General features: G+C 43.8%; 1 protein-coding gene across 2 annotated transcripts in view; it reads left to right on the top strand.

Annotated features, from left to right (window-relative positions):
• LOC133664616 (gastrula zinc finger protein XlCGF57.1-like) overlaps positions 1 to 11,765 on the top strand; it is a 62,294-nt gene extending 50,529 nt beyond the window's left edge. Inside the window, exon 3 of one of the 2 annotated variants that reach the window (XM_062069391.1) lies at positions 9,405 to 11,765. In XM_062069391.1, the coding sequence (XP_061925375.1) occupies positions 9,405 to 10,924 (1,520 nt within the window). In that variant the 3' untranslated portion in view covers positions 10,925 to 11,765. The remainder of the gene's footprint in view (positions 1 to 9,404) is intronic. The other variant, XM_062069390.1, reaches the window with a different exon arrangement.
• The last annotated feature ends 525 nt before the right edge of the window (positions 11,766 to 12,290 follow it).

The raw sequence follows: 12,290 nt of genomic DNA, 5'->3' as shown, positions 1-12,290 counted from the left end.
TCTTTTCCCCGTCATCTTTGTTTTAGCGGTGTAGCATGCAACGACGGGAGTGGAAGAAGTGTCAAAAGATGGCGCTAACTGTTTTAATGACATTCAGACTTTACTTCAATCAATAACGGAGCAGCATCTCCTCATCTGTGGCTCACTAGTGCAACAGCAACGCCCGAAATGTGTCCCGTGAAAACCGTCCGACAGGAACTCTCTAATAACTAAAGTTCCTTGCGTGAATAATATAAACTCACGACACCGGTATGTTTTAGTGCTTTCATGGTGAGTTCACTGACAGATATAAGATAGAATTTTCCACTACTTTATATTAGAAATGGCAACAGCAGAGGATGAATGTCCCATAACAAGAAGATAGAGAAAAAGAAGAAGCTTAGTTAGACTATGGAATCGGCACAGACTACAATTGCGGATGTGCGCAAATTTTTAGGACTTATGATCCGAAATACACATCAGCAGGTACCAGAAGGTAAGACAAGCCAGATAATATGACTGCTAATGGGTGCCATTTTGTGGTCCTTATACACACACCAATAGTAATACTTGTATCTCTGACTACGGTAGCCGTAATGGGCCGACAATCCATCAAGCGGTGCGGCTTCAAAGTCGTACTAAAACATTTGGACAGATTTTTGAGTGCCGTGTATAATGTTCTTTATTTTCAATGGAACATTTAAAGTTTTGGTGTTGTTTCCTGGCGTCATATTGCAGTCTACAGGTATCTCTTATGTGTGACTACCATCTACTGGTCACACTTATCTTTAGACCGTGCACCAAATAAAATTGCTTCAAGGCTGGTAAGCACAACTAGAATTATTCCGTACATTAGGCGCACCGGGTTATAAGGCACACTGTTGAATTTTGAGAAAATGAAAGGATTTTAAGGTACATGAAAAAGTCCGAAAAATACGGTAAATGAAAATAAACCTAATAACTTAATTCTTGCCATCATCAATAAATTGCTATGTCCGTGTGTTTCCTTCTTGGTCTGTGAATTTTAAATTGGACTAAGAGGTCTCACTCTGTGCATCGCTCTCAGCACCTGAGCATGTTTATTTGACAGTAGACTTACATGAACAAAGTGAGCCTCTTGTCAGTCATTCACAATCTTTGTTTCGGCTACTTGTAATTCTCTTCCACATGTTTTCCAGTGTGCAGTAGTGTTGGCAACACTCTCTTTCATGTTGGAGATGGAACCTGTCCTTTTGCATCAAGGGTTGGAATTGGAGGTTAAATCACCAAAAATGATTCCCGAGCGCGGCACCGCTGCGGCCCACTGCTCCCCTCACCTCCCAGGGGGTTATCAAGGGGATGGGTCAAATGCAGAGGACACATTTCACCACACCTAATGTGTGTGACACAATCATTGGTACTTTAACTTTAATACAACGCTGAAGTACAGGCCCCCATATAGCTGCCCGGGATATGCCTGTTATATGATTCTTTAATTTTCGGCCTTTTACAAACCCCGTTTCCATATGAGTTGGGAAATTGTGTTAGATGTGAATATAAACGGAATACAATGATTTGCAAATCCTTTCAACTCATATTCAATTGAATGCACTACAAAGACAACATATTTGATGTTCAAACTCATAAACTTTTTTTTTTTTTTTTTGCAAATAATAATTAACTTAGAATTTCATGGCTGCAACACGTGCCAAAGTAGTTGGGAAAGGGCATGTTCACCACTGTGTTACATGGCCTTTCCTTTTAACAGCACTCAGTAAACGTTTGGGAACTGAGGAGACACATTTTTGAAGCTTCTCAGGTGGAATTCTTTCCCATTCTTGCTTGATGTACAGCTTAAGTTGTTCAACAGTCCGGGGGTCTCCATTGTGCTATTTTAGGCTTCATAATGCACCACACATTTTCAATGGGAGACAGGTCTGGACTACAGGCAGGCCAGTGTAGTACCCGCACTCTTTTACTATGAAGCCACGTTGATGTAACACGTGGCTTGGCATTGTCTTGCTGAAATAAGCAGGGGCGTCCATGGTAACGTTGCTTGGATGGCAACATATGTTGCTCCAAAACCTGTATGTACCTTTCAGCATTAAGGGCGCCTTCACAGATGTGTAAGTTACTCATGTCTTTGGCACTAATACACCCCCATACCATCACAGATGCTGGCTTTTCAACTTTGCGCCTATAACAATCCGGATGGTTCTTTTCTTCTTTGGTCCAGAGGACACGACGTCCACAGTTTCCAAAAACAATTTGAAATGTGGACTCATCAGACCACAGAACACTTTTCCACTTTGTATCAGTCCATCTTAGATGAGCTCAGGCCCAGCGAAGCCGACTGCGTTTCTGGGTGTTGTTGATAAACTGTTTTTGCCTCGCATAGGAGAGTTTTAACTTGCACTTACAGATGTAGCGACCAACTGTAGTTACTGACAGTGGGTTTCTGAAGTGTTCCTGAGCCCATGTGGTGATATCCTTTACACACTGATGTCGCTTGTTGATGCAGTACAGCCTGAAGGATGGAAGGTCACGGGCTTAGCTGCTTACGTGCAGTGATTTTTCCAGATTCTCTGAACCCTTTGATGATATTACGGACAGTAGATGGTGAAATCCCTAAATTCCTTGCAATAGCTGGTTGAAAAAGGTTTTTCTTAAACTGTTCAACAAATTTGCTCACGCATTTGTTGACATATTGGTGACCCTCGCCCCATCCTCGTTCGTGAATGACTGAGCATTTCATTGAATCTACTTTTATACCCAATCATGGCACCCACCTGTTCCCAATTTGCCTGTTCACCTGTGGGATGTTCCAAATAAGTGTTTGATGAGCATTCCTCAACTTTATCAGTATTTATTGCCACCTTTCCCAACTTCTTTGTCACGTGTTGCTGGCATCAAATTCTAAAGTTAACGATTATTTGCAAAAAAAAAAGTTCATCAGTTTGAACATCAAATATGTTGTCTTTGTAGCATATTTAACTGAATATGGGTTGAAAATGATTTGCAAATCATTGTATTCCGTTTATATTTACATATAACACAATTTCCCAACTTATATGGAAATGTATTCCGTTTATATTTACATCTAACACAATTTCCCAACTTATACGGAAATGGGGTTTGTAGAATCAGCATGTCTTTGTTCATTTGTGTCAAGGAGGTGAAATTAGGTCTGAAAACCTTTTGACAAGTTGACTTCATGTCCATTAGGACTTTTCAAAGTGTAGAATACCATCCGCCTTAAACAGAATATTCTACTTTGAAAGTAAACTTGAACATTTATTTTGTGTTTATACATGACTTCCTGTTCCACACGAGCAGATTTTAGCTCAATTGAACCGCCTTGTTGTGTCGACCACTAAATATAGAAGCCAGGCGGTGGAAACTGACACATTGACTTGAAAACAAAAAGCGAAACGAGTCTGTCGCCGCGGCGCCGCCGTTCCACATCCAGTGGAAATCCCCAGTTACACTTGCAAACATTGCTTGGTGAGATCAATGAAGAAACCATACTTCGGATTCAAGGCACGGAGCAAAAGGAAATACAATTTCAACCCACAGCACTCGCAGTGAGCGAACTCGGCCACAAGATGGCGCCATAGCAGAGACAACAATACAGAATACAGATTTACACTGTAAACAACCTAATCTTTTCTCCAAGTTTATACATCAGTAACTGGGCCGTAATCATTCAGGGTGGTGACGGGAGACTTCTTCAGCACCGGGATTTTTATCGCTGATTTCAGGAAGCCCCGGCCTGGGCCAGGGAAAGATTGAAGATCCTGATAGAGGTGGAGGTGAGCTGGTGGGCGCACGCTCTGAGCACCCTACCAGGAACTCCGTCTGGGCCAGCAGCTTTCCTGGGGTTCACTGCCAGGAGCACCCCTCTGACATCATGCTCCTGTACAGTCAGTGGGGTGGTGGAGGAGTCTGGTGGGGTTGGGGGCATGGCTGGAACAGATGAGTGCTGCCGTGGTGTCTCGAAGCGAGCAAAGAAGCTATTTAGCTCCTCTGATGGCGGCGCACTCAGGTCTGCTGTTGATACATCACAGCCTCTGAAGTTGGTGATGTGGTGTATGCCCCGCCACACCTCTTGTGAGTTGTTGCTGGACAGGTGGGACTCTATTCATCCTGTGGTCCGCCTTAGCTTTTTTGATTCCTTTCTTGAGTCCAGCTCGAGCAGCCCTGTACAGAGCTCTGTCACCTGACCTAAAAGCAGCGTCGCGGGCCCTGAGGAGTGAGCAGACCTGGCTGGTCATCCAAGGCTTCCGGTTAGGGAAAACCTGAATGATTTTATCGACAGTCACATTCCCAATGCAGAACTTGATATAGTCCAGTACAGTTCCTGTGTAAGTCCCAGTGTGTTTGGCTGAAACAGTCCTGTAGGTCTGACAGAGCATTTTCAGGCCAGGTTGTAACTGTTTTTATGGTGGGTCTGACTCTGCGTCTGAGGGGGGAGTAGGCTGGAGAGAGCAGGAGGGAAAGATGGTATGACTGGCCGAGATGGGGGAGAGGTGTGGTTCTGTATGCGTGCCTGATATTGGTGTAAACATGATCCTAAATGTTCTCTCCCCTAGTAGAACACTTTACATGTTGGTAAATATTTGGCAGTACAGTCTTTAAGTTGGCCTTATTAAAGTCCCCTGCCCCTGTGGGCAGTGGGCAGTTTGGTTACTGCACGGGCTCTGACGACCCCGCCCTCCATGAGTCACCGCTGCCTTGCGGGCAGGTCTTGGTTGACCAAAGGCTAGGGGATGGACAACCCCGACAGAAAATCCCAGGTCACCCTTGGGCAAGGTGTAGCACCTGGTAGCCTCCCTCCTCAGGGTTACGACGTGTGTACCGCTGCCTTGTGGTTAAGGTCTTGGTTGACCAAAGGCTAAGGGAGTCAACCCCGAAGACAAATCATGGCTTCTGGGTGAGGCTGGACATCCTGGCAGTTCCAATGATGCTACTGCCACAAGGTCTGTGGTGGACCATGCCAGTCAGAGCATAGCGACATACTCTACACAAGAGCAGACATAGACACACCTATCATCTGGTCAGTCGCTGCAACAAGTCGTGGAATCAGTCTGTCTCGGCCTGGCCTTGCCCCTGAGAAACCTTGATTCGCCAAGTATGTGCTGTTAGTCCCGCAAAAGCTAGCAGTACTTGAAACCTCTTGCAAGCAGTTTCATGAAAATGGTCAGGAGAAATAGATTCCATACCGGCTCGGACGTCGCCCGGGTTACCAAGTTCCGCGCTGATCTGTTCACACTCCGGCAGACAGTGGAAAGTGAGTCAGGAGAAAGACAAAGACGAAGACAAAGAACAACAGGAAGAGAAACCAGTAAGAGTATATCGACAACATTGTGCTTAGCAGAGTGGAATGTACGCCCTCTGATGGACAGAATATCAGCTGAGCGCCCAGAACGTCAGACCGCACTCGTAGCTCTAGAGCTGACCAAGTATAATATAGACATCGCCGCACTCAGTGAGACTAGATTACCTGGTTACAACTCTCTGGAAGATCAGGGATATGTATTCTTCTGGAGTGGAAAGACTGCTGAGGACAGGCGAGAGGCAGGAGTTGGACTCGCAGTCAAGAAGGAAATAGCCACCATGCTGGACCAAGATCCCATACCGATTAGCGACAGGATTATGACAATGAGGCTCCCACTACAGAAGAAGCTGTATGCCACTTTCATCAGTGTGTATGCCCCTACTATGACAAATCCAGTAGAGGCAAAAGAGAGGTTCTACAGTGATCTCCGTGAGACTATAAAATCGGTCCCAACAGATGACAGACTGATCCTAGTGGGTGATTTCAACGCCAGAGTCGGCTCGGACAACAAGAAATGGAAAGGCGTCCTCTGTAGCCATGGGGTCGGCAAGTGCAACACAAATGGCAAATTCTTGCTCGCACTATGTTCAGAACATAGCCCTGTTATAACTAACACCGTATTCAAGCACAAAGAATCACACAAGAAGACCTAGATGCATCCAAGATCCAAACACTGGCATCTGCTGGACTACACCATAGTGAGACAACAGGACCTGAGAGAAGTGCTGGACACCAGAGCGATGAGGGGCGCTGACTGTGGCACGAATCATGTAATGTTGAGAACGAAACTGAAGCTTTAAAGGCGGAAGTATTGTCACAAGACAGGGACAAAACCCCCACGCTAGCTGGATACTGGTGCACTGAAAGTTCATGGGAAGAGAGTAGAGCTGGCTGAGGAAATGAATTGTAGTTTGCGAGAATGGGACAGGATGACAGCAGGGTTGGACTTGTATGACAAAATGGGATGCAATGAGGGAAACTGTGTACAACACAGCCTGCAATATATTGGGCCACCCGAAGAGGAAACATCAGGATTGGTTCGATGTTCGGGATGAACATCTGCAGGAGTTGCTGGTAACCAGGAACAAAGCTAGGCAGGAGAGGCTGCAGTGCAACACAAGATCCAAAAAGCATGCTTACAGCAGAGCCCAAAGTGAACTACAGAGATACACCAGAGAAATGAAATCTGACTGGTGGGAAAGACAGGCAGAAGAGCTGCAGTTTGCCGCCGATAGGAATGATATGAAAACCTTCTTCACAGGCCTGAGAGAAGTATATGGCCCAACATCCAGAAGGTTGATCCAGCTGAAAGAACGTGACAGCAAGACAGTCGTGCAGGAAAAGGACAAGATCTTGGACAGATTTGCATATCATTTTGAGGAACTGCTGAACCACCCTGGAGATTTAGCAGAGGAAGCCACGTATGCTATAGCACAGCGCCCGGTAGTAGAGAGCCTGGATGAGCCGCCTGATATCTCCGAATTAACAAGAGCAATCAACACAATGCAGGAAGACAAAGCCCCAGGTCGTGACGGCATTCCAACTGAAGTGTGGAAGTCTGGGGGTGCCCAGTTGTTGACCTGTCTGCATAAGATGATCAAAGATATTTGGGTAACTCATCAGATACCCCAGGAGTGGAAGGATGCCAGCATTGTACCACTGTTCAAGAAAGGAGACAGAAGAGAGTGTGGGAATTATCGAGGCATCTTACTCTTAGCCATTGTCAGTAAAATATTCTCAAGAATGCTTCTGAATAGGTTGAATGAACAGATCTCACCAGAGGTACTTCCAGAAACTCAATGTGGCTTCAGACAAGGAAGGAGCACAATGGACATGATCTTTTGTCTGAAACAAGTGCAGGAAAAGTGTATTGAGCAGAACATGCCGCTCTATGTGGTCTTCATTGACTTCAGTAAAGCTTTCGACACGGTTTCAAGGCAAGGATTGTGGCAAGTTCTCAAGAAGTACGGATGTACAGACAAGTTTGTTGAGCTTATTGAGGCGCTTCATACGGACATGCAGGCAAATGTGGCACTGGGTGGATCTGTCTCGAAGGACTTCCCAATCAGCAACGGAGTGAAGCAGTGCTGTGTTCTAGCACCAACCCTGTTCTCACTCTACCTATCAGCCATGCTCGAGGTTGCTTTCAAGGACACAACAAAGAGGGTCTGGTCCGGACAAAAACAGATGCAGATCTGTTCAAAGTTGCTCACCTTCGAGCGAAGAGCAAGACAACAGTAAAGGTTGTGAGAGATTTGCTGTTTGCGGACGACAGTGCTATAGTTGCGCACAATGTAGAAGACATACAAGATCTTGTGAACAAGTTTGCAGCAACAGCTAGTCAGTTCAGCCTCAAAATAAACATCAAGAAGACGAAATGCTTGTACCAGCCACCCAAGTATGAGCCCACATCCTCCCTACCAGGGGAGGTCTGTGTCATGGGAGACCCACTTTGCAATGCCGGACATTCAAGTACCTCTGAAGCACATTGACAGAAAATGCCAAGCTTGATGATGAGATCAAACTGAGGATGGGGAGAGCGAGTGCTGTGTTTGGGAAATTAAGGGAAAGACTCTGGAAAAACAGGCATGTCTCTATTTGCGTCAAGTGCAAGGTGTACAGAGCAACTGTGCTAGCTACACTTTTGTACGGTGCTGAAACTTGGACCCTCTACAGGTTGCAAGGCAGAAAACTTCACGCCTACATGATGCGCCACCTTCGGACCATCATGGACATCTCCTGGAGAGACAAAATCCCGAACACAGAGGTCTTAAGTTGTGCTGGACTGCCATCGATGGATGACATCTTAATCCAAAGGAACCTGAGATGGGTCGGGCATGTAGAGAGAATGAGTCACGAGCGGCTCCCTCTGCATCTGCTCTACTCACAGCTGGAGGAAGGGAAACGAAACCGAGGGAGGCCAAGGCTACGGTACAAGGACACCGTTAAACGGAATTTGAGGATACTGACGATCGACACTGCAACCTGGCAGCTGAAGGCAAAAGACCGGGCTGGGTGGAGGACTATGATCCGACCGAAATGAAACAGTCATTGTCGCGCCCGACAGACTGCTATGATGATGATGATGATTAAAGTCCCCTGCAATAATGTGAACACCATCCGGGTGGACCCGCTGCTGTTCGTTTACAGTGTTCAGCAGGAGAGAGAGCACTGTGTTCACGTTGGCGTCGGGTGGGATGTAAACAGCCGTGACGATCACTACAGTTAGCTCTCTTGCTGTAAAAAAAGACTGGCATCTTACAGACATGTGCTCGAGGTCTAGGGAACAGTGTTGGTCTATGATTGTCCCGTTGTTACAGCAGTTATCATGCACATAAACACAGAGACCCCCTCCTCTGCTCTTACCGGAGTTCACAGTTCTGTCCCAGCGGAGCAAAGTGCGGCCTGCTAGCTGCAGGCTAGCATCGGAGATCCTCGGGTGAAGCCACTTTTCAGTGATGACCAAAACACAGCAGTCACGAACATAGCGATTTCCAGCGAGTTGTAATTCCAGGTCGTCCGTTTTATGCACCAGGGATCTGGCATTGCAGAGAAACAGGCTCGGTAGAGGTGGCTTGTGTGGTTGTTTCTTTAGCCTTAGCATAACACCGGCCCTGCAGCCCCGTTTCTGCTTCCTCTCCCTTCTCCGACTGCGCCGCCTCCCAGACCCGATAACAATTCACGGAGAGCCCGTCTTCTGGGATGTCGTGCGTGTAGTGAAAGTCTCTGGAGACTGCTATCTAGTATTGGACGCCGATATCTAAAAGTGTCTAGCGGGTGTACTGAGTATACACAGAACCGATAGTGAAAGCACAGGTAAGAAAGAAGTAGAAAAACAATGAAGAATAACACTGAAGAGGAGAGCCATGAGCCGCAGCAATTGTGCGCGCCGCCAACTTAAATGTTGTAAAGAGCAGTGTGTTTGTTTTCAGGCCAATTCATATAATAACTTGATTTTTTTAAGTATATGTAAACATACTGAATGCCTCATGTGACTGAGCAAATCTGGACATTTGTCAAGCATGTTTGTCATTTTGTGTTGAATGCCTCATGTGACTGAGCAAATCTGGACATTTCTCAAGCATGTTTGTTATTTTGTGTCCTGCAGACGTCTGTGAAGAACAACTTCTGCCTGAAAAACAGGAGTGTAGCTTCAGGATGGTGAAGGAGGATCCATCAAAGAGGAAGACCAGACGCCACGGACCCTCTGGCGTCTCCTTTTCCTCTTTGACACAGACCCTTCCCTGTAAAAAGGAAGAGGAAGACTCACTGACCCCCCACATTAAAAAGGAAGAGGAGGAACACAGCATCAGTCAGGAGGGAGATCATTTTGAAGGACTGGTGGAGTTCCCAGTGACTGGTGTCCCTGTGAAGAGTGAAGATGATGAGGTCAAAGGTGAAAGTGAGGAGAAGAGAGAGGAGGAGCCTCCAAGCAGCAGCTCAACACAACACATGACAACAGAAGCTGATGGAGACCACTGTGGAGGATCACAAGCAGACAAGCTCTTAGCTCCACTATCAGATAGTGAGGACACAACGTCATACTCTTCTGACACTGATGATGAAGACTCTAAAGATGATAAGACATGTCACACTGACAACACTCACTTGAAATGTTCTCACTGTGACAAAACCTTTAAATACCACTGTCATCTGAAAACACACATGAGAACACACACTGGAGAAAAACCTTTTACCTGTTCACTCTGTAGTAAAGGTTTTGTACACAGTCACCATTTGAAAGCACACATGAGAAGACACACTGGAGAAAAACCTTTTATCTGTTCAATCTGCAGTAAAGGTTTTGTAGAAAGTGGCAATTTGAAAGTACACATGAGAACACACACTGGTGAAAAACCCTTTTCCTGTTCAATCTGTGGTAAAGGTTTTGTAGAAAGTAGCAATTTGAAAGTACACATGAGAACACACACTGGTGACAAACCCTTTTCCTGTTCAATCTGTGGTAAAGGTTTTAAAGACAGTTTATATTTGAAAGTACACATGAGAACACACACTGGAGAAAAATCTTTTATCTGTTCAATCTGTAGTAAAGGTTTTGTAGAAAGTAGCAATTTGAAAGTACACATGAGAACACACACTGGCGAAAAACCTTTTTCCTGTTCAATCTGTGGTAAAGGTTTTGTAGGAGGTAGCAATATGAAAGTACACATGAGAACACACACTGGCGAAAAACCTTTTTCCTGTTCAATCTGTGGTAAAGGTTTTGTACAAAATGACACTTTGAAAATACACATGAGAACACACACTGGTGAAAAACCTTTTTTTTGTTCAATCTGTGGTAAAGGTTTTGTAGATGGTGGCAAATTGAAAGTACACATGAGAACACACACTGGTGAAAAACCTTTTTCCTGTTCAATCTGTGGTAAAGTTTTTGTAGAAAGTGGCAAATTGAAAATACACATGAGATCACACACTGGTGAAAAACCATTTACTTGTTCAATTTGTGGTAAAGGTTTTGTACAAAGTTGCAAATTGAAATTACACATGAGAACACACACTGGTGAAAAACCTTTTTCTTGTTCAATCTGTGACTTATCTTTTTCATTGAAGGATAATTTAAAAAGACACATGAGAACGCACACTGTTGAACAACCTTTTTCCTGTTGAGTCTGTGGTAAGGGTTTGACGAATAGTGTCAATATGAAAACACGCAAGAGAACACACACTGGCAAAAAAAACACATTCATGTTCAATCTGAAACAGAAGCTTTTGTAACACACACAGGAGAGAAAGTGTTGAGTTGCAGTGTGTGTGGTGAAAGATTCTCTTTTAAGTACCAGTGTAAGAAACACAAGTGTGCTGGTGAGAACAGCAGCAGCAAATGAAACTGCAGGATTTGAAATCAACTGTCAAGACTTTAATTTGGACTTTGTAACAACATCAGCACATATAACATGTGTGACATTGTTGTTTGTGTAACATTTTTTTTTATATGCTTCTACATTTATAGATTAGATTTTTTATATTAGGGCTTTGTTCAGTCAAGTACATGCATAAATATGCAACATTGTGTATTTTTATTAAAGTTTGAACAAAACAATTTGACTGAAAAGGTGAGAGTAAACTGTACAAGACATATTTTACATACAATAAACATTTTATGTTTATATATATTCATCAGACAATTTTAGACTTGTTCATAATTGTGTTTTTATAGGTGTTTGAAATATTGAAGTGTTACATAGTTTTATTTCTAATTATTAATGATCCCATAGATTAGCACCTTTATATGATATACATATGTACTGGTTCACATCTGAAACATCTTCTGGACCACTTCAGGAAACATATTATTATTTACTTTATACATCATCTGAATCAGTCTTTTATACAATTTTAAAATGTGTGACTTTATGAATTATTTGTTGGGTCTCTATAATCCATTTAGTAATGATCTTTATTACTCTTTTGTAATATGATGATTGTGTTGTGATTGTTTTATATGTATATGTACCCAGACCTTTATGCAATATTAAAGTGAGAGAAAATCGCTGAATTGTTTGTGGAAGAATGGTTTTGTTTTTACAAACTTACATTTGTGGATAAAACAAAAACTCCCATTATTGTGTTGTTTTTTTCTTTTTAACATCCCTAAAACAATATTAATTTCAGAAAACAAGTGTGGAGTGTCAGGCAAAAGCCAATATTGTACATCATCCCACAAAGATTTACTTTGCAAACATTCTGTCATGATCCTGGTCCAGATCATGTTTTGTTTAGTTATGTTCTGTTAGTTTTGGACTCCACATGTTAGTTTTGGACTCCACCAGTTCCTGTTTGGCTTCCTTGTTTGTTTTGTCACCATGGTGACTCATTAGTTTCACCTGCCTCATTTGTTCGGATCACACCTGTCGCTAATCATGAGATCACTATTTAAGTCTGCCTTTGTTAATCATTCTTTTTGGCTTCATTGTTTGTGTCACGCCTTTACCAAGTAAGTTTTCTTGTACCATGCCATAGCTTCTGTTAAGTC

This window comes from Entelurus aequoreus, linkage group LG14 (genome assembly GCF_033978785.1).
Source record: "Entelurus aequoreus isolate RoL-2023_Sb linkage group LG14, RoL_Eaeq_v1.1, whole genome shotgun sequence".
Lineage (NCBI taxonomy): Eukaryota > Metazoa > Chordata > Actinopteri > Syngnathiformes > Syngnathidae > Entelurus > Entelurus aequoreus.
This window is presented reverse-complemented; position numbering and strand designations above follow the sequence as displayed.